General features: G+C 62.0%; 1 protein-coding gene across 3 annotated transcripts in view; it reads left to right on the top strand.

The window, feature by feature from the left end:
* Positions 1-21,427, top strand: part of MPV17 (mitochondrial inner membrane protein MPV17) — a 47,592-nt gene extending 26,165 nt beyond the window's left edge. For 2 of the 3 annotated variants that reach the window (XM_050951500.1, XM_050951501.1), the window contains exons 3-9: positions 6,262-6,377; positions 10,810-10,902; positions 11,633-11,728; positions 16,698-16,730; positions 17,217-17,269; positions 18,065-18,222; positions 18,868-21,427. In XM_050951500.1, the coding sequence (XP_050807457.1) occupies positions 6,262-6,377; positions 10,810-10,902; positions 11,633-11,728; positions 16,698-16,730; positions 17,217-17,269; positions 18,065-18,222; positions 18,868-19,385 (1,067 nt within the window). In that variant the 3' untranslated portion in view covers positions 19,386-21,427. The remainder of the gene's footprint in view (positions 1-6,261; positions 6,378-10,809; positions 10,903-11,632; positions 11,729-16,697; positions 16,731-17,216; positions 17,270-18,064; positions 18,223-18,867) is intronic. The other variant, XM_050951502.1, reaches the window with a different exon arrangement.
* The last annotated feature ends 532 nt before the right edge of the window (positions 21,428-21,959 follow it).

Genomic DNA, 21,959 nt, shown 5'->3' on the forward strand with positions numbered 1-21,959 from the left:
TGAGGGAATGGTCACTGTTCACTGTGGCTGACGGCTAGCAGCAGGGTGTGGACCCGATCCCATCGCGGGTTTGTGGCGAACTGGGAATGTTCTTAATGTTTTCTCTGAATACTGTGTTGGTGCCTCAGTGTCCCCTCTGCAGTTCTTAAGTATCTAGGTGGTGGAATGAGGGTGTGTGATTGCTGCAGAGCAAAGGGCCAGTGCACCTAAATGCCTGGCCCCTGTCTCCTAGCAAATGATGGCCTGGGCCCCTCCTCTGCAAAGGTGCCAGCTGAAGGTGTTGGAGACAAAGGGATAAGGTGACCTCCTGGCCCGGGAAAGGGTCTGAGCAGAGAGGAGGGCCTGGAGGGGGTTGTTAGTCTGGAGCTGGCTGGGGACGAGGAGTGAGGGCAGACATGGGAGTCTGGCTCACTGCCCCCAAGAATGGACCCAGCCGAGGGGTCCTGTTTGCTGTATGTACAAGCTCTGTTTTAGACCCTGTTCCTGTCATCGAATAAACCTCTGTGTTACTGGCTGGCTGAGAGTCACGTCTGACTGCAAAGTGGGGGTGCAGGACCCTGTGGCTTCCTCAGGACCCCGCTGGGGCAGAGGATGCTGAATGCTCCAAGGAGAGACCCAGGAGGTGAAGCCATGTGAGCTTCTTGCCCTGCAGACAGTCTGTTCCGAGGGAGAGGAGGCTCCCCAAAGTCCTGCCTGGCTTTGTGGTTAATGATCTGGAAAGGGGGGAGCAGGGAAGGGGCAGCTTGCAGTTACTCAGGAAGAATAGGCCTGCCAGACACTGAGCGGGATTGAACCAAGCCAGGGGACTGGGCCATGCACCAGTGAATGAAATGCAGCGTCGGTAAATGTAGAGTAATGGAGGGAAACTTTTCAACTGGCCATTCATCTGCCGGGGGCTGCACAAGCCCCAGAGCGGGCACCTCGGCTCTGGGCAGAAACACGACTGCAGGGGCTGGATGCACACGGCATGGGGAGAGATGGCGGATGCTGTGCAGGGCTCGGACCCAGCTCACCTGGGAGCTGGAGGGAGTTTGTGGGCCTGGAAAACTGCCTTGTGCAGAGGGAGTGATGAGCTTGGGATTGTCACCTTGGAAAGGAGCTCAATGAGGGAGGGGTCTGTGGAGCTCACTGCCCCAGGCAGTCACTGAGTCAGGAAGATGGGCAGGATTCAGAAAGGGGCTGGACCTTTCTGTAGGTCACAGGGACATCCAGAGTGATGGTTAATGAGACGGCGTCACACTAAACCTCCTGCTTCAGGCTTACACCACGCGGGTGTGTCTGCACTGCAGGAAGAGACCTGCGCCTGGCCCAGGGCAGCTGGCTCAGGCCCCCAGGGCTTTGCCTGTGGGGCTATAAGAAATGTTTGTCTCCAGCCCGAGCCAGCTGCCCTGCGCCAGGTGTGGTTGTGCCGCTGGTCTTTTACTGCAATGTAGCCCTGCCCTGAGAGACCAGCAGCAGGGGGGCTGGGGCTCAGATTGTCCCACATCTGTGACTGAGGGATTCTCAGACCTGCTTCTCACCTGGTGCAGCCACTGTCAGAGATGGAGCACGGGGCTGGATGGGCCAGAGCCTGACCCAGCTGTGTGTGGGGTGGGGTAGCAGGCATCCATGCTCCTGACCCAGCTGTGGGCATGGGGGGATGGGTAGCAGGCATCCATGCTCCTGACCCAGCTGTGGGCATGGGGGGACGGGTAGCAGGCATCCATGCTCCTGAGCCAGCTGTGGGCATGGGGGGACGGGTAGCAGGCATCCATGCTCCTGAGCCAGCTGTGGGCATGGGGGGACGGGCAGCAGGCATCCGTGCTCCTGAGCCAGCTGTGGGCATGGGGGGACGGGTAGCAGGCATCTGTGCTCCTGAGCCAGCTGTGGGTGGGGGTGGGGGTGATGGAGTAGGGACTGTCTGTGTGGGGGGTGAGAGAGCTGGGGGTGTCTTTAGGTGAGGGACCAGGACCTAGGCCTATAACCTGAGCCAGGGAGCAGGGAGGGGTGTCAGCACCTTTGCCCGGGAAGCTGGACAAAGGAAGTGGCCAGCTGGAGGGGGTTAGTTTAGTTTCGGTTTTGGGCTGGGTGGTGGGAATTCAGGGGACTAAGCCTCCTGAACCCCAGCAGGACTTGATTAAGGGGTCCTGGAACTCAGCAGCTGGGACAGGGAAGGGGACCTGCTCTCTCTCGCTAGCTGGGTCTGAGGCCGCAGCCTCTCTGAGCCGTATCCCTGGGCGTTCCCTCCCCACCAGGTTAGGGTCCTGCGCCTCGGGCAGAGTACCTTCCCTGTTGTTGGGGCACAGGGCCCTTCGCTGACTGTGACTACGGGTCATGACCAGGGCACCCCGGTGCGTTACTTGGCCAGTCCTCGAGGTCCCTCCCCATTAACACCTCCATGGACAAATGTGGGTGTACTCCCATGTCCTTGGCACCCTCCTTGGCCCCCCACTTCAGGTGTACCCTCGCCACGGGCACCTTGAATGGGGTCCCGCCCACACCCGTCAGGGTCAAGTAGGTGTCGGGCACCATCTGATCTGAGGCCACCACCTTGGGCCGGGCCAGCGTCACCTCTGTGCCCGTGTCCCAGTACCCAGTGACCTTCCTCCCATCTACCTCCAGGGGAACAAGGCACTCTCTCCGGAGGGGCAGCCCCGCACCCACCCTGTAAACCAAAAACTTGGAGCCTGGAGCATCCAGCCCCCCAGAGGAGCTGACCTAGGGCCCTCATCCCTCCTTCGCAGGTGGTATGCGGCCAGCCCTCCTTTCCTGCAAACGCTGCCCCTCGCCCAGCTGTGTTTCTACCAAGTTAACCTGGTGTGGGGTCGGTCTGCTCAGTCTGTCCTTGAGCCTGGGGCACTGGGACTGTCTGTGACCCCTCTGGCCACATTGATAGCAGCTCATGTCCCGTTGGTCCCCTCGAACCAGTCGGTTGTCCCTGACGCTGGGCATTCCCCTTGGGAGAGGTTCTCCCTATTCCCCCTTTGGGAGGTCCCAGGATGACTCTCTCTCTCTGCATCGCGTTGGGCCTGTTCCTTTGGGACTCCTCCCTACCACCCCCCAACCGGCTCTTCACAAACTCATCGGCCAGCGGCCCTTCATGTCGCGGTTCTCTGGCTTTTGGTCCCTCAACCACAGCCTCAGGTCGGATGGGCATCACTCATACAGTTGCTCCAGTACCAGCAGTTTAACCAGGTCCCCCTTCGTCTGGGCCCCATCTGCCCACTTGCTGGCCTATCCCTCCATGCGGACGGCTCTCTGCAGATATGAGACCCCAGGGGTTTTATCCTGACTCCGGAACCTCTCCCGGTACATCTCAGGAGTCAGCCCAAACTCACGCAGCAGGACCTGCTTGAATAGTTCGTAGTTCCCTTTCTCCTCCTCTCCCAGCTGGCGGTACAATGCCACGGCCTTGGGGTCCAGTAAAGGGGTGAGAACCTGGAGCCTGTCTGCCGGAGCTACCTGGTGCAGCTCGCAGGCCGTCTCCAAGGCATCCAGGAGTCATCCATGTCCTCCCCCTCCTTACGCTGGGCCAGGATGCACTTCTCAAAGCTCCGCGCGGTCCTGGGCCCCCCCTCACTCACTGCAGCTGGGGGCCCGCTGCCCCTCTGCCTCACCAGCTCCAGCTCATGCTGATGCTGTCGTTCTTCATGTTCCGTCTCTCCTCACGTTCTCTCTGTCTCTCACGATCCTCCAGCTCTCTCAGTTTTAGCTCTCTCTCCCATTCCAGCTGCTTCTGCTCCACGGATGCCGAGCGTCGCCGGGAGGATCCCCTGCTGGGGGGTGAGCTTTGCCGGGAGGATCCCCTGCTGGCCGAGGGGGTCACGGTGCCCTCAGTATACACTGGGCTCCTCCTCGCCCTTCCCCTAGGCCTAGGAAGGGGGGGTCTCGGGAAGCCCTCGTCCGCCAGCTGACCACTCCCAGCGGGGACAGACACTGGTGCCTGCGCTGCATCTGCCCGGCTGCTTCCCTCAGAGACAGGGCTCCGTTCATTCATGCGGTCTCCCTGCTCCAGCTGGGCAATCAGCTGGTCCTTGGTGAGCCTCCCCGGGTGCAGCCCCCTCTGCTTGCACAGCTCCAGCAGGTCGCACTTGCGCCGCTTGGCATACATCTTCCTGCTGGCCACTCACAGGCCGGGGTGCTCGCCGCTCCCCACGGTTTCCAGGGGGACCCCTAGTGCACCAGCCCTTCTTGAGATCTCCACCTCTCTGCCAGGGTCGAGCTGCAGATTCCTCCGCCCCTGGGACCACTCGCTGCAATCCCCCGGGGGACCCTGTTACTGCAAAGTCCTTCTCACTGGGCACACACTCCCAGGGGTTAACCACCCCTTCGTTTTACTGCTCCCCAGTCACTTACTGCAGGAAGCGCCGTCCACGGGGTGCAGTATCTCCCGCCACTGCCACCAGTTGTCACGGAGTGTGGGGAGTCCGGCCCTGCACCCCTCTTCCTGGGACCCACAGTGACTCTCGGCCAGCCAGTAAAACAGAAGGTTTATTGGACAACAGGAATACAGGTTACATCAGAGCTTGTAGGCACAGCCAGGACCCCTCCAGCGAGTCCTTCTGGGGGTTCAGGAAGCTTAGTCCCCTGAATTCCAACCACCCAGCCCAAAACCGAAACTGAACTGCCCCTCCTCCAGCCGGCCCCTTCCTTTGTCCAGCTTCCCGGGCAAAGGTGCTGACCCCCTGTCATAAACAGATAGCTAAGGGTTAATGTCTCTTACACCTGGAAAGAGGTAACCTGAAGCACCTGACCAGAGGACCGATCAGGAAACCAGACTTTTTCAGGTCTGAGTGGAGGGAAGTTTGTGTCTGAGTTCTTTGTCTTGTGCCTATCTCCCTCTCGGCTATGGGAAGGATTTCTCTACTTCCTGCTTTTCTAATCTTCTGTTTCCAAGTTGTGAGTACAGAGATCATAAAAACAATAGGGGTTATTGGTTTTTTTTCTTTTGTATTTACATGGTATAGTTGCTGGAGTGTTTTGAATTGTATTCTTTTTGAATAAGGCTGTTTATTCATTTTTCTTTTAAGAAATTGACCCTGTATTTGTCACCTTAATACAGAGAGACCATTTTTATGTATTTTTCTTTCTTTTTACATAAAGCTTTCTTTTTAAGACCTGTTGGAGTTTTTCTTTAGTGGGGAACTCCAGGGAATTGAGTCTGTGCTCACCAGGGAATTGGTGGGAGGAAGAAGTCAGGGGGAAATCTGTGTGTGTTAGATTTACTAGCCTGACTTTGCATTCCCTCTGGGTGATGGGGGAAGAGAGATTAGCTCTCGGTACTTCTGTTTTCCAAGGCTGGAAACGGGGAGGGTGGAATCCCTCTGTTTAGATTCACAGAGCTTGTTTCTGTGTATCTCTCCAGGAACACCTGGAGGGGGGAAGGGAAAAGGTTTATTTCCCTTTGTTGTAAGACTCAAGAGATTTGGGTCTTGGGGTCCCCAGGGAAGGTTTTTGGGGGGACCAGAGTGCCCCAAAACACTCTAATTTTTTGGGTGGTGGCAGCTTTACCAGGTCCAAGCTGGTAACTAAGCTTGGAGGTTTTCATGCTAACCCACATATTTTGGACGGTAAGGTCCAAATCTGGGACTAGGTTATGACACCCCCTTCCCCCCCACCTGGCTCAGGTTACAGGCTTAGGTCCTGTCGCTCACCTAAAGACACCCCCGGCTCTCCCATCCCCCACACAGACAGTCCCTACTGCATCACAGGGGGGAGGGGGAGGCAGCAGGCATCTGCGCTCCTGACCTATCTGTGGGCACGTGGGGGGAGGGCAGAAGGCATCCGTGCTCCCAACCCAGCTGTGGGCATATGTGGCGGGGGGGCAGCAGATATCTGTGCTCCTGACCCAGCTGTGGGCATGGGGGGGCAGCAGGCATCCATGCTCCTGACCTATCTGTGGGCACGTGGGGGGGGGCAGCAGATATCTGTGCTTCTGACCCAGCTGTGGGCATGGGGGGGCAGCAGGCATCCATGCTCCTGACCTATCTGTGGGCATGTGGGGGGGGCAGCAGATATCTGTGCTTCTGACCTAGCTGTGGGTGTGGGAGGGCGGGGGGGGGGGGGACCGGGCGGAGACAGCAAGCGTCCACACTCCTGACCCAGCTGTAGGCGTGGAGGGGTACGGGGGCAGAAGGCATCTGTGCTCCTGACCCAGCTGTGGGCGCGGGGGGTGTGGGGGCAGCAGGTGTCCACACTCCTGACCCAGCTGTGGGCATGGGGGTGGGGGCGGAGGCAGCAAGCGTCCGTACTCCTAACCCAGCTGGGGGCTGCTTTGTGCAGGGTCCCTGGTGGGAGTTGGAGACGTGATCTCTCAGCAGCTGGTGGAAAGAAGGGGCCTGAGTGGGCACAGCAGTCGCAGGACACTGAAGATGATGGCCATTGGCTTCTGCTTTGTGGTGAGTGCTGCCCCCCCAGGGCCCGCTGGGAGCAGAGCAGGGACCCGGTGCAGCAGGCTGTGCGCATACCAGCATGCAGAGCCGGCCTGGTGCCGGGTGTGCGAGGAGCAGGGTCGGGAGCAGGCAGCAGCTGCAGAATTCTCTCCCTGGGGCTGGCAGGGCCTCCCAGCAGACAGCCATGGGACTCTGCCATGCTGCAGGAGAGCCCAGGGTGGGGGACATCAGCGTAGCACCCCTCTGGGGCAGGAGGGCACTCCCCAGCCGCCTGCTGCCTGGGCTCTGGCCCTAGGAGCTGCTCCCCAGCCCTGCAGTCTGTGCCGCGGTGGGTGAAGTGCTGAGTGGTGCTGGAACCGGCCAGGAGCCAATTTGATTATGTGGCACTTGGCTGCTTGGCCGCTCCCATGCCCTTGTGTTGAACAACTCCTGGCTTGAGTCCTAGCACTGAGGAGCCTGGGAGAGGGAGCAGCTCCCTGGGACAGCCCAGCAAGGCTGGCAGGTGAGGGGCACCAGTGCTCAGCTCCCCGCCTGCCCCCACCAGCTGCTCCCACTCAGGCTGCAGTTCTCTGTCCGGAGCTTGGCCTCTGCCCAGCCAGCGCGGGCAGACAGGCGGGTGTATCCACGGCCTGGCACACGGCCCAGGCAGCCCTTGGGGAGCCCAGAGGAGTGATGGTTACAGCCTAGCCCAGCGCAGTGTCCCCCGTGCTTCAAGCTCTGTCCCCCTGTCTGTCCGATCTCCTTTGTTAGACTCCCAGGGTGCCCCCGACTGCTCCCCACAGCCCACGCTTAACCCCCTCACCCCCAGGCCTTTGTTCCCGAGCTGGGGGGTGGGGCTCAGCCCCCTGTGGAGAGGCAGGACCACCTCTCTCTGGGTCGCTGGTCGCCAGGTGTCCACATCCTGGCCGTGGGATCTGCCCTTGTCTTCTCAGGAGCTGCATGGAGATGGGAGCTAAGGGCCCAGGCCGCCAGGCACCATCCACACCTGTGTCTTCACCTGCCCCAGAGCCCCCAGACCTCCTACCCGCGGGGGAACAGTGCCGCACACAGGGGAGACTGAGTCTCTCCCTTGCAGCCTGTGGACTCAGCAGGGGGCCCTGTCCTCCTCATGGTCAGTGCTGGCGTTGCCTTCCGTCTGAGAGCTCAACAACTGCAGAGGCTCCCCTGCTTCCCAGCCAGGGGCTCAGTCAGGATCAGGTGGGAAAAGCGAGGCCTGCAGAAAGCTGGGGACTCTCCCAAGGCCCATAGTGTCAGGCAGTGACGGAGCCAACAAAAGGACCTTGGCATCTTGGCATCCAGCCCTGTCTCTCCCATTCGTGTTTGTTTCGAGAGCCCCAGGGATCTGTACTGGCCGCAACCGCCAGGGCCTGGTGCCCTTCACAGGGTTCCTCCTTGCCCTGCTGGCTCCGAGGGAGGATGCCCCCGGCCCCCGTTTGCACTGGGCGGCCCCCAGCCTGTGTGGTGGAGGTCTGTGCCGAGCCCTGGCTGCAGTGTGAGTTTTCAGGGTGCCTCTCTAGGCTGTCGTGGGGGGCGTTGTCTCCTTGGTGCCCGTGGCTGAACAGGACTTTGCTGGCTCTGCTGGGGGATCTCCTGCCAGGCTGCGGAACTGCTCTGGGCCCCAGGGGCTGGATCCAGACCCTCGATACCAGCCTGTCACTTTCACCTCCGGATCACTGAGCTCTCAGCGCCCACCAGCCCCTCCCCCACGTTGGCTCTGGGGCCTGTGCTCAGAGAGACACGGGCTTCATTCCCAGTCACTTGCTGGCAGCATAGCCACAGTCTGCCCCCATTCCCTGTGCCTCAGTTTCCCCTCTGCACCAGGACAGAATAGTCTGACCGCCCTGCAGGTGCAGGATGTCACGGAGTTCCCGGGCGAGGCTCTGGAACTGCTCCCCACCAAGCCAGGCAGGACTTTGGGGAGCCTACTCTCCCTTGGACCAGACTTGTTCAGGGCAAGAAGCTCACACGGCTTCACCTCCTGGGTCTCTCCTTGGAGCATTCAGCATCCTCTGCCCCTCCGTGCGCTTCCCACAGCGAGCCTGCCCCAGCAGGGTCCTGGGGAAGCCACAGGGTCCTGCCCCCCACTTTGCAGTCAGACGTGACTCTCAGCCAGCCAGTAACACAGAGGTTTATTCGATGACAGGAACAGGGTCTATAACAGAGCTTGTAGGTACAGAGAACCGGACCCCTCAGCCGGGTCCATTCTGGGGCCCAGCGAGCCAGACCCCCACGTCTGCCCTCACTTCCCGTCCCCAGCCAGCCCCAAACTGAAACCCCCTCCATCCTCTCCTCTCTGGGCTGTGTCTCTTTCCCTGGCCAGGAGGTCACCTGATGTCTTTGTTCTCCCACACCTTTAGCATCCCCTTGCAGGGGAGAAGGGCTTGGCCATTAGTTGCCAGATGACAGAGGGTCGGCCAGAAACTGAGGCACCCACACAGTATTCAGAGGAAACAGTAAGAACAGCCCCACTTTGTTATACAGGGGAGGCATTTTCTGTCTGTGGGGCCTCTGTCATGCCCATCAGGGGGTGCTGGCACAGGACACACCCCCTCCCCTGCTATAGGGAAGGCCCGTCCGTCTGTCTGTCTGTGGGGCATGTAGCTCAGTGCACGGCCGCTGCCTTGAACCTGTGCTCTCTGTAATCCCATCTGAGCCCAGGAGGCAGAGCTGCAGGGACTACAGCAGGCTCCTCCTGGGATGACCCCGTGACAGGAGCCCGGGACTGGGGTAGCGCTTTGCCCACTTAACTCTCCAGCCTGGGCTGTCTCTCAATGCTTTGCTAGTGACAGGCAGCAAACCCCTCCAGGTGCTGTGATCACTCAGCATGACCGTGTGTGGAGCCCCACACCCAGCTAGAGTGCATGAATGTTCCCAGAGCCGCTCCTGAATCACGCAGAAAAAGGCACCAGCTCCGGGCCTTGTACCTCAGAGCTGTACCGTCCTGCCCTGGTCAGAAGCCTGATGAGTGTGAGTGCGTTGCCTGGTCCACCCGTAGCTGGATGTGGAGAGGAGGCACGCTAGCCCTTGTAACCTGAGCTGAGGTTTCCTAAACACTTCAAGCAAAACACACTGTTTAAGGTAAAATCGAAAACAGTTTATTAACTACAGACACATTGTGACGAACTGGGACTGTTCTTAATGCTTTCTTTGAATACTGTGTTGGTGCCTCAGTGTCCCCTAGGCAGTTCTTAATATCTAGGTGGTGGGATAAGGGTGTGTGGTTGCTGCAGAGCAAAGGGCCAGTGCACCTAAATGCCTGGCACTCTGTCTCCTGGCAGTTGATGGCCTGGGCCCCCCCTCTGCAAAGGTGCCAGCTGAAGGTGTTGGAGACAAAGGGATCAAGTGACCTCCTGGCCCAGGAAAGGGGCTGAGCAGAGAGGAGGGGCTGGAGGGGGTTGTTAGTCTGGAGCTGGCTGGGGACGAAGAGTGAAGTGCAGACGTGGGGTCTGGCTCACTGCCCCCCAGAATGGACCCGGCCGAGGGGTCCGGTTCGCTGTATCTACAAGCTCTGTTTTAGACCCTGTTCCTGTCATCGAATAAACCTCTGTGTTACTGGCTGGCTGAGAGTCACGTCCGACTGCAAAGTGGGGGTGCAGGACCCTGTGGCTTCCCCAGGACCCCGCTGGGGCAGAGGATGCTGAACGCTCCAAGGAGAGACCCAGGAGGTGAAGCCGTGGGAGCTTCTTGCCCTGCAGACAGTCTGCTCCGAGGAAGAGGAGGCTCCCCAAAGTCCTGCCTGGCTTGGTAGGGAGCAGTTCCAGAGCATCGCCCGGGGACTCCATGACACACATGTTCTGTGATGATAAGTGGTCGGCACAAAGGGTCAAAGAGGGCTGCCAGAGAAAAGAAAAGGTGAGCACACAGTCTAAACCAGTCCTCGCACTTCACTGGATGCTCCAGGCTTCCTGTAAGCCTGGGACCAGTCTCTTCAGTTGAAGTCTTTGTCTGCTCAGCGTTCTTGTTGCTTCCAGTGTAGGCGGGAGAGGAGAAAGGCCAAGGCACATCCCACTGTCCTTATTTGATCCCTCAGTCCGTGTGCCTGGAAAACACGAGCCCAGACGTGTCCTGGTGGGCTTTGAGGAGTCACCAAGTTGAGCATCTCCCACTGGGTGATGCTTGGGCAGCCCTCTTACAGCATTGTAAATCCCTTGCTGATCAGTGGGTGTTTGACACCTTCCGGAGTGGGGAACCTCTCGTGTTGTCACTAGCAAACTTACAGCGTAGCTCAGTAACAACCATGCAGCAAATCTCATCACTTCACACCCACCAGCGACAGATGTATTTGGACAGACCAGTGGGTTTCAGCAGATCATGACCTTTCCTCTGATACCTTTCATGGCCTGCTTTGTGTGAAATACAGTTCTATGACGAGGATGAATATGGGGGTTCCAGGGTGCTGCTTTGAGGTACAGAGTGCCAGACTCCCTTTCTCCTGCAGGGCCCTGTGGTGGGAGGCTGGTACCAGCTCCTGGATCGACTTATCCCAGGAAACACCAAGATGGTGGCATTGAAGAAGATGGCGCTGGATCAGGTCTGTAAAGGAAGCGTTTCTAGGGGAGGACTGAGGGGAGTGAGTGCGCAGGGAGGGCACATGAGGTTGGGGGTTGGGGGGAGGTGAGGGCCCAAGAGGGAATTGGGGGTGGAGCTGAGAGAGGTGGTTGCCCAGGAGGTGGGGTGAGGGATGGGGCTGCAGGAGATGGTGCCCGTGGGGGGGGGGGTACATCTGTGCCCTTGCAGCCATGTGCATTTGCACCTGCATTTCCTGGACTGGGGCCTGTCTGCGCTCCAGGCCATGTAGCACACGCCCAGGATCCAGCACTGCCTGGGGCTTCCCTCCGCCAGGTTCCTGTGCCCACGGCCGGTGCCAGCCGAAGGAAGGTGTCTCCCAGGCTGTACCCCCCCTGCTAACCCTGGCCGTTGGCTGCCCCATGGACAATGGGTCCCAGCATGCATTGTTCCATGCTCAGAGCAGCCCACCTGCATTGCACACTGGGGCTGGGGTCTCCTGGGGAAGTTCTGCAGCAGAGATGGGGGCAGGCTGGGCTGGAGCCCTGCAAGGAGCTGCATTTGGGCAAAGGGGTGCAGCCCCTCACCTCCTGCCCCCCCGAGCTTGAGACAGAGCCCCCCGGCCCCTGTGCCCACGGCCTGGCCAGGCTGAGCCACGGGTTCTCAGCAGGGCCAAGTTATGGAGTGGGTCCAGCCTGGGTGCAGAGAGCTGGCTGGGGGGGGCTGCTGGGCACTCACTGCTGGCTCCCTTTCAGGGGGGGTTTGCACCTTGCTTCCTGGGCTGTTTCTTGGCCATCGCCGGGGCACTCAACGGCCTGTCCGCCGAGGAGAACTGGGCCAAGATCCGACGGGTGAGTCCCGAGCTGTGCCGGGGGCAATACAGCCCCTGGGAACTGCAGCTTGTGCTCGCTACTTCCTGTCCCAAGCTGCGGGGTGCTGCCCGGCAGGAGGCCTGGGGGAGTCGCTGGGGGGCGGGGGGAGCGGGAGAGGGGGCATTACTGGGGGTGCCCGGCAGGAGCCCTGGGGGAGTTGCTGGGGGACAGGGGAGCGGGCGTTACTGGAGCCCCGTGATGGAGCCGTAGGGAAGTCGCTGGGGGGGGGAGGGGGCGTTACTGGAGCCCCTGGGGGAGTTGCTGGAGGGCGGTGGGAGCAGGGGGAGGGGGCATTACTGGGGGTGCCTGGCAAGAGCCCTGGGGGAATTGCTGGGGGGCAGAGAGAGTGGGGGAGAGGGGGCGTTACTGGGGGTGCCTGGCAGGAGCCCTGGGGGAGTTGCTGAGGGGGGGAGAGGGGGCATTACTGGGGGTGCCTGGCAGGAGCCCTGGGGGAGTTGCTGGGGGACAGAGGGAGCAGGGGCATTACTGGGGGTGCCTGGCAGGAGCCCTGGGGGAGTCACAGGGGGAGCGGGGGGAGGGAGCGTTACTGGAGCCCCTTGATGGGAGCCCTGGGGGAGTTGCTGGGCGGGAGGGGGCGTTACTGGAGCCCCTGGGGGAGTTGCTGGAGGGTGGTGGGAGCAGGGGCAGGGCGCGTTACTGGAGGTGCCTGGCAGGAGCCCTGGCTGAGTTGCTGGGGGAGCAGGGGGGGAGGGAGTGTTACTGGAGCCCTGGCGGGTGCCCCAAGGGAGTTGCTGGGGGTGGGACAGGGAAGGGGGCGTTACTGGAGCCCCTGGCGGGAACCCCCTAGGGAGTTGCTGGGGGGCACGGGGAAGGGGGGAAGGGGGCGTTACTGGAGCCCCTGGCGGGAACCCCCTAGGGAGTTGCTGGGGGGCAAGGGGAAGGGGGGAAGGGGGTGTTACTGGAGCCCCTGGCGGGAACCACCTAGGGAGTTGCTGGGGGGCAAGGGGAAGGGGGGAAGGGGGTGTTACTGGAGCCCCTGGCGGGAACCCCCTAGGGAGTTGCTGGGGGGCAGGGGGAAGGGGGGAAGGGGGCGTTACTGGAGCCCCTGGCGGGAACCCCCTAGGGAGTTGCTGGGGGGCAGGGGGAAGGGGGGAAGGGGGTGTTACTGAAACCCCTGGCGGGAGCCCTGGCTGAGTTGCTGGGGGAGCAGGGGGGAGGGAGTGTTACTGGAGCCCCTGGCGGGAACCCCCTAGGGAGTTGCTGGGGGGCAGGGGGAAGGGGGGAAGGGGGCGTTACTGCAGCCCCTGGCGGGAACCCCCTAGGGAGTTGCTGGGGGGCAAGGGGAAGGGGGGAAGGGGGTGTTACTGGAGCCCCTGGCGGGAACCCCCTAGATAGTTGCTGGGGGGAGGGGAAGGGGAGGAAGGGGACGTTACTGGAGCCCCTGGCAGGAGCCGTGGCTGAGTTGCTGGGGGGCAGGGGGAAGGGGGGAAGGGGGCGTTACTGGAGCCCCTGGTGGGAGCCCTGGCTGAGTTGCTGGGGGGCAGGGGGAAGGGGGGAGGGGGCGTTACTGGAGCCCCTGGCGGGAGCCCCGAGGGAGTTGCTGGGGGGCAGGGGGAAGGGGGGCAGGGGGCGTTACTGGAGCCCCTGGCGGGAGCCCTGGCTGAATTGCTGGGGGGCAGGGGGAATGGGGGCAGGGGGCTCTACTGGAGCCCCTGGTGGGAGCCCCGAGGGAGTTGCTGGGGGGCAGGGGGAAGGGGGGAGGGGGCGTTACTGGAGCCCCTGGCGGGAGCCCCGAGGGAGTTGCTGGGGGGCAGGGGGAAGGGGGGCAGGGGGCGTTACTGGAGCCCCTGGTGGAAGCCCTGGCTGAGTTGCTGGGGGAGCAGGGGGGAGGGGGTGTTACTGGAGGGGCCCAGCAGGATCCCCATGATCCTCTGCCCTGGCTATCACGGACCCCGGGTGTCTGCCAGGTCCCCAGGAGGGGGTGGGCTGGGGCCCGGGGGCCGTAGATTGGCAGTGCCCTGGAGCCCAGCTGTGCCACCCTCCCGCTCTGACCCTGCTCCCCAAGGTCCAGCCGGAGTCGGGGTCTCCAGTGGGGGAGGCTGTCGCGGGGAAGCTGAGGCAGGGTGGGCTGAGCTGGGTTGGGGAGGAGCAGCCCACACGGGATGTGTCTCTGTCTCCCTGGTGCTGGGGCGCGACATAGGCCCCTGCTTCGGGCTCTAGCTCCTGGCAAGGTGCCAAGAGGGCCCATGTGGCACCAGGGTGCCGGGGCCCTGTCTGCTGGGGGGGGGGGAGGGGACCTGTCTGCGTTGGCAGCTCCCTAAAGTCGTTAGCAGGTGGCTCGTCTACACCGTGGTCTGAGACCAACGCAAGCGGCTGAGTCAGCAAGTGCCGAGTGTGAATCACCCGGCGAGCTGGTGCCCCGGCCCTCCCCCAGTGCCCTGTGCCGCTCCCCGGCTGTGAGTCAGTGCCCTCCCCGGCTCTGGCACCCGCGCAGCCCAGTCCCCGCCGTGAGTCACCACAGCTGGGAGCGGGGCCAGCCAGGCCGGGGAGGGGCTGCTCCCCCAGCTTGGCAGCACGCGCCGGCTCTCTGCTGAGCCTTGGACCCCTCTGCCCAGCACACGGGGCCCAGCAGGGCTGCCAGGCCCTCTGCAGTGAGTCCTGAGGGCACAGGGAGACTCTGCCCCGGCTGCTTCCTCCTTCAGGAGCAAAGGCTTCTTGCTGCTCCAGGGGCACCAGGCCACGTGCCTGCTGCTTGCCCTGGGTCCCAGGCACAGAGCCCCGTCCCTCCTCTGCAGGCGATGGGGGGCTGCTGAGTGAGGCCTGGAGGGAGCCAAGCTCTGTGGCGTGGGGGACCCCTCTCGCCCCCTCAGCACTCCCAGGCTGGGCTCTGAGCCTGCAACCCCTGCTCCTGCTGCCTGGCACATTCCCCCAGCCGCTGCCTGCCCTGTGCCCAGTGCTGTGCGAGTGCCTGGGTGCAGAGTGGGCTTGGCCAGGGGGATCCATCCCTAAACTGCCTCCCTTGCCCCAGGGATCACCCTGTCCTTGCCCCTCACTGACGCCGTGCTGTGCCCCACGTGACGAAGTGGGGATGTTCTTAATGTTGTGGACTCGCAGGCCTGTGTGCTCTCAGCTCCCCACGGTTTCCAGGAAGAACCCCTGGTGTGCCAGCCCTTCTCTGGGTCACCGCCTCTCTCCCAGGGTCAAGCTGCAGACTCCTCTGCCCCGAGACTGCTCACTGCAGTCCCCAGGGGGACCCCATTACTGCAACCGTCCTACTCGCTGGTCATACACTCCCAGGCGTTAAGCATAGCTCCTCCGCCCCCCGAAACCGCCCCGCTCAGCCTTCAGCACGCCTGGTCCTCGTTAATACCGCTTCGTTTTACTGCTCCCCAGTCATTTACTGCAAGAAGTGCCATCCATGGGGTGCAGTACATCCCACCACTGCCACCAGGTGTCATGGAGTCTCCGGGCGATGCTCTGGAACTGCTCCCCACAAAGTCAGTCAGGACTTTGGGGAGCCTCCTCTCCCTTGGAGCAGACTGTCTCCAGGGCAAGAAGCTTCCATGTCTTCACCTCCTGGGTCTCTCCTTGGAGCATTCAGCATCCTCTGCCCCTCCGTGCGCTTCCCACAGCGAGCCCACCCAGGCGGGGTCCTGGGGAAGCCACCGGGTCCTGCATCCCCCCTCTGCAGCCAGACGTGACTCTCAACAATCTGGTAAAACAGAAGGTTTATTAGAGAACAGGAACACAGTCCAAAACAGAGCTTGTAGGTACAGAGAACAAGACCCCTAAGTCAGGTCCATCTTGGGGCTGGGAGGCCAGAGCCCCATCTGGGCCCCCCCTCCATTTCACACTAGGGCTTCTTCCTGGAAACCGTGGGGAGCTGAGAGCACCCAGGCCTGCGAGTCCACGACAGCATTAAGAACGTCCCCACTTGGTCACACCCCACAGCACCCCGGCTCGGTGGGAACATGTAGAGGTCTGGCCTTTGGTAGCCATGCGCCAGGGCAAGCTTTCCCATGTGTGTCAGGGAGCTGGCAGGCCCCCTGGCTGGCATGGCCATAACTGCTCCCTGGATGGGCTCCGCATGGGCACCAGCCTTGGCTGCTGGCCTGGCAGGGCTGAGCCAATGTGCCCAGCTGGGGCACAGCCTGATGCTGGCTAGCGCTGAGCGGGTGCCTGGTGTGGACACACTGGGGGATCCACTCCAGAGCCGGCGTGGGGCCACGCGAGGGGCAGGGGTGGGGGCTGGGAGGCTGATCCGCGCCCGCCGGCCGGGCTGTAAATAGCCTGACAAAAATTCACTCCAAGCCCAGCCAGAAAAGCCACAGTGGAACCTCCTTCCCCGCCCAGGCTGACAGCAGCAGCTTCCAGCTCCACGGCCATTGCTTCTCCTTCAGCCCGCGCCAAAGGTCGCCCCAGAGCACATGGGCACCGGGCCAGGGGAGTGGGGCTTGCCCAGCCCGTGTGCCTGGGCCTGGGGAGTGGGGCATGACCAGCCCGTGTGCCCAGGCCAGGGGAGTGGGCTTGCCCAGCCCGTGTGCCCAGCCCAGGGGAGTGGGGCGTGCCCAGGCCAGGGGAGTGAGCGTGCCCAGCCCGCGTGCCCGGGCCAGGGGAGTGGGGCGTGCCCAGCCCGTGTGCCCAGGCCAGGGGAGTGAGCGTGCCCCGCCCGCGTGCCCGGGCCAGGGGAGTGGGGCGTGCCCAGCCCATGTGCCAAGGCCAGGGGAGTGAGCGTGCCCAGCCCGCGTGCCTGGGCCAGGGGAGTGGGGCGTGCCCAGCCCGTGTGCCCAGGCCAGGGGAGTGGGCTTGCCCAGCCCGTGTGCCCAGGCCAGGGGAGTGGGCGTGCCCAGCCCCTGTGCCCAGGCCAGGGGAGTAGGCGTGCCTAGCCCGCGTGCCAGGGCCAAGGGAGTGGCCGTGCCCAGCCCGCGTTCCCTGATGGCTGCCTGGGCCAGCCTTGCGAATAACTGCCCTTGTTCACTCCCCACAGGATTACCTGGATGCGCTGCTCACCAACTATTACGTAAGTGCAGATGCTGCACCAGCGCCGCAAGGCGGTCCCCCAGGGCCGGCCCTGCAGGCTGGGGCCTTCCCCCTGCTCCGCACCCACACTTGGCTAATGAGCTGGCAGAGCATCTCCTCCTGGGGCCCATCCCACTGTCTGCATGGCCATGCCCCATACCAGGGCCTTGCCAACCGGCCAGCCAGTGCTCCTGCCCCACGGGACTGCCCAGGTGCCCCCTTTCTCCTGTGGGGCCAGGGGGGCTGTGGCTGCCCAGGGCTCCCCCTCCCCCATTACATATTTACCCACCAGGAATTTGGGTGAATTTCACTTAACCAAGTATCCGAACCCCTGTGGGTGCTCCCAGTGCCGGGTGCGTGGGCTGGGGAGTGTGCTGGGGGGAGGGGCTGAGGGTGGGCATGCAGCTGGCAGCCCTGCTGCAGGGTCCCCATCAGCATGTGCCTAAGTGCACCCCCCGTCCCCCCTGCCCTGTCTTCTCTCTTTCAGCTCTGGCCAGCTGTGCAGATTGCCAACTTCTACTTCATCCCCCTGAACCACAGGTCAGGCCCCCGCCCTGCCCCTGCCTGCCCCCTACCCCCTTGGGTGCCCCAGAGCCTGCCCCCTGCCTGTGCCATGGCTCCCGTCTGCACCCAAAATCCCTGCCCCTACCTGCCCTGCTCCCTCTCTGCCCCACCTGCCCTGGTTCTCCCACCCCCACCTGCCCCCTGCCCCCTGGGGTGCCCCAGCGCCCCCCCACCCTGCCCCTTGCCTGTGCTATGGCTCCCATCTGCACCCAACATCCCTGCCCCTACCACCTCTGCTCCCTCCCTGCCCCCACCTGCCCTGGTTCCCCCACCCCCACCTGCCCCCTGGGGTGCCCCAGCACCCCCCGCCTTGCCCCCTGCCTGTGCCGTGGCTCCCATCCGCCCCCCCGCCCACCCCCACTTGCCCCAGCCCAGCGAGGCTATGCGCTAGGGGACAGCGGGTGCTGGGACACAGAGTGGGGTGTGCAGCTTGGGGTTTCCTCTGCTGGGGTGACAGCTGCTGCTCTGGGAGGAAGGGGCCTGGCCAGGAGCCTCCAGCTAGCCCCGGCCCCTCGCTGTCTCCCCCGGAGTGCAGGGCCCAGCTTCACCCCAGGCTAATGGGAGCTGCAAGGCAGCCTGGCCTGGGGGCTGCCCAGCAAGGGGCAGAGCCTCACCCGGCAGCTGCCCCATGTGTGTGTCAGGCCCAGCCTGTCACTGACCAGGCTCCCGCCTCTAGGATCTGGGGGTCATAGTGGACCACAAACTAAATATGAGTCAACAGTGTGATGCTGTTGCAAAAAAAGCAAACATGATTCTGGGATGCATTAACAGGTGTGTTGTAAACAAGACACGAGAAGTCATTCTTCCGCTTTACTCTGCGCTGGTTAGGCCTCAACTGGAGTATTGTGTCCAGTTCTGGGCACCGCATTTCAAGAAAGATGTGGAGAAATTGGAGAGGGTCCAGAGAAGAGCAACAAGAATGATTAAAGGTCTTGAGAACATGAGCTATGAAGGAAGGCTGAAGGAATAGGGTTTGTTTAGTTTGGAAAAGAGAAGACTGAGAGGGGACATGATAGCTGTTTTCAGGTATCTAAAAGGGTGTCATCAGGAGGAGAGAGAAAACTTGTTCACCTTAGCCTCCAATGATAGAACAAGAAGCAATGGGCTTAAACTGCAGCAAGGGAGATTTAGGTTGGACATTAGGAAAAAGTTCCTAACTGTCAGGGTAGTTAAACACTGGAATAAATTGCCGAGAGAGGTTGTGGAATCTCCATCTCTATAGATATTTAAGGGTAGGTTAGATAAATGTCTATCCGGGATGGTTGAGACCAGTTGTCCCTAACCTTTTTTGTCTGGCGGGTACCAGACACCGAGCCACGAGGACCGTGGCGGCGGATGAGCATCTGCCAAAATGCCGCAATGAGCAACGTCATCCAGAGGCGTCGCTGCTGAAATTCAGCAGCATTTTGGCGGATGCTCATCTGCCGGCCAGTACACGGGCACCATGGCACCCACAGGCACCGCCTTGGGGACCTCTGGTCTAGACAGAATTTGGTCCTGCCATGAGGGCAGGGGACTGGACTCGACCTCTCGAGGTCCCTTCTAGCCCTATAACCTGTGAATCTCTGTCCCAGGCTGGCTGTCGTGCAGGTGGTGGCTGTCGTCTGGAATTCCTACCTGTCCTGGAAGGCGAACCAGCTGTGAAGCCATGGGGCCGGCTCCCCTCCCATCCCCCCACCCAACCCAGTCTCCCCCAGCCTTCTGCCTGGCCTGCCCCACCCACGCCGCACCCTCCTCTGCGACTGCCATAGTGAATGGTTGTGGGGCCAGCGCCCCCTTCCTGTGCCCCCCACCCAGCCGCAGGGCCCCCACACACCGCACCCTCCTCTGTGACTGCCATAGCGAATGGTTGTGGGGCCAGCCCCCATCCTCTTCCTTCCCATGCTACACCCTCCTATGCGGCTGCCAGAACAAATGGCTGTGGGGCTGGTCCCCCTCCCCTTTCCCCCCATCCAGCTGCAGGGCCCCCCCATGCCACACCTGCTGTGACTGCCATAGCGAATGGCTGTGGGGATGGCCCCCCCCTTCCTGTGCCCCCCCACCCAGCTGCAGGGCCCCCCCCATGCCACACCCTCCTCTGCGACTGCCATAGCGAATGGCTGTGGGGCTGGTCCCCCTCCCCTTTCCCCTCATCCAGCTGCAGGGCCCCCCATGCCACCCCCTCTGCGACTGCCATAGCGAATGGCTGTGCGGCCAGCCCAGCAGTGGCTCTTGTGGGATCTCCAGGGGGCCACATCACACAGCAACTCTCAGACTGGGCCCCCTGGGCAGCCTCAGCAAAGAAAGCGCTGGCACGTGGTGCTGGGGGGTCTGAGCTGTGCCCCACGGCTGTCCCCAGCACGGAGAGATTGATTCCTGCCCCACGGCTGTCCCCAGAGTGACTGAGCTGCACCCCATGGTGGTCCCTGGCACTGGGGTAGACCGAGCCGTGCCCCAGCGATGCCCGCGGTGCTGAGGGTGATCACGCCACGCCCCTGGCTGGAGAGCCCCTGCCCCGACGGGCCCTCGGAGCCGTTGTCCATGGAGCCCAGGCAAGAAACTGGAGAAATAAGCTCAGTGACTGGCCTTGCCGTTGCCCTACTGTTGGGGTGGGGCTGGGGCCATCCTGGGACTCCAGGGGCTGGGACAGGGGCTGCAGGAGCCGAGGGCAGCCGGCAGGGGCTGCTCCCAGGAAGCAGGCTCGGCACCGGCAGCTGCCCATGGTCATAACCTGCTGCACAGGCAGGGCCGACGGGACGCAGCCTCCTGCAGCACCTGCTCCGCACAGGACAGTGGGGTAGCTGGGGCCAGAGCTCAGAGCATCCACCTGGCAATGACCCAAGGGGTTTCCAGCCAGCCCCCTCGGCTCTGAGCTCTGGGACCCTCTCACCTCGCGGGTGACCACACCGGTCCCTTTGGGCTTGGGGATCTCGCATTGCAGCCTGTGGAGCTGTACCGGTCTTGCCAGCCCAGGCCGGAGCCCCACGTCTGCACTGCCGTTGCTAGCCGTGCTGGTGCCATTGGTACCAGTCCCTGCTGCACTCAGCCTTTCTGCACTGGGGCCAGCCTCACCGGGTGAGAGTGACGCTCCCCTCCCCCCGGCTCACAAGGTCTCGGGCAGGGGCAGAGGATGTGCAAAGCACATCCCTGCTTGGTGCCTCAGTTTCCCCCGAAGCAGGGCTGCTGATGATAAGCTGGAGCAGGCTTGGGCAGTGCCCACATGGGTGGGGGCTGCGCTCTGGCCTCTCCACTCTGGGCAGAGTGAGCGTGTTAACTCGCTGGGATGTCAGTGTGTGGGTCAGGCTGCAGAGTCACTTCTGGGGCAGCTGGTACCTGGCAGCTCACACGTGGCATTGGCTGGATCCCGGCAGGAGGTGGGCACGACGGGTGAGGTGGTGAGTGTGGGGCCCAGCCACTGCCAGCACTGCAGCAGGAATGTTACCTCCCCGCCCTGCCAGCTCCCGGGGGCAAAGGACAGCTGTCCCGGATCCCGAGGCCTGGTGCTCTCACAGCTCTGGCCCAGTCAGCCCCTTGGCTTCCCCACCTCCTGTGACCAAACGTCAGAGCCTTCAGCATCCCTGGGTCACACCTCGAGCTGAGTCCACCCGAGCTGGACACGAGAGAGACTTGCACGCCCAGATGGAGCAATGCACCCCACATTCTTTACCCTGCAGTGACCCCCAACCACAGGGGTAACTCCAAGAATATCCTTCCCGGGCCAGACACCATTCCCAGCCGGGTTTCAGTCCACCCCTCCCACCCCCTTTGTCTTGATTTCTTCCATGTCTCAAGCAGTCATCTTTGGGGGTGGGGTTCAGTGAAAAAGGAACCAAGATTGACTCACTCCCCAGCCTTACATCGGATTTGATATGGCGAGACTGCTTTGTTTCCCACTTTGACCCCCCAGGATGGGAGCCAGTACCAGGTGACCCTGCTGTGTCAAAGCAGCAGCCAGGAAACTTCTCAGGAAGGAGGGAGATTCGCATCTTCAAAGACCTATTGGTCCTAATGGCCCACCCAGCTGACTGCATTCTGCGTGGTGGGCGTTCCGCCAGGGAAAACCCAGCTGTGACTGCTACATAGTCAATAGTCCTAACTTCAGTTACAGAGCTGATACGTGCATACAAATTCAGTAAAGCAGAACCTTCCCAGCGATACCTCACGTGAGCCATCTTGCATAAAATACAGCTTAGTTAGGCCATGTTCATTCTATGAAGAATATGGGATGCAGTGTCACACCTACCCTCTTAGATTCCTGCCACAGGGTTGGTCACTGACTAATGCGAAGGCAGTGTGCCTAATATCCTCTTTAGGTCACGGTTAACTAACTTCATAGGGCTTGTCTTCATTACCGTGCGGGTCGATCTAAGATACGTGTGTGACCAAGTGACAATGTGACTACATAGCTGAAGTCGATGGACTTAGATCTGCTTCCCACGGTGTATTCACTGCAGTATATTGACAGCTGATGCTCTCCCGTTGACTCCACTTGCATTTCTCATTCTGGTGGAGTGCTGGAGTCGACGGCAGAGCACTCAGGGGTCAAGTTATCGCATCTATACTAGAGGTGATAAATCAACCTCCGCTGGCTTGATTGCTGTGACGCAGTAGGGACTATCTGTGTGGGGGCTGGGAGAGCCGGGGAGGACTTTAGGTGAGGGACAGGACCTAAGCATGTAACCTGAGC

This window comes from Gopherus flavomarginatus, chromosome 4 (genome assembly GCF_025201925.1).
Source record: "Gopherus flavomarginatus isolate rGopFla2 chromosome 4, rGopFla2.mat.asm, whole genome shotgun sequence".
Classification (NCBI taxonomy): domain Eukaryota; kingdom Metazoa; phylum Chordata; order Testudines; family Testudinidae; genus Gopherus; species Gopherus flavomarginatus.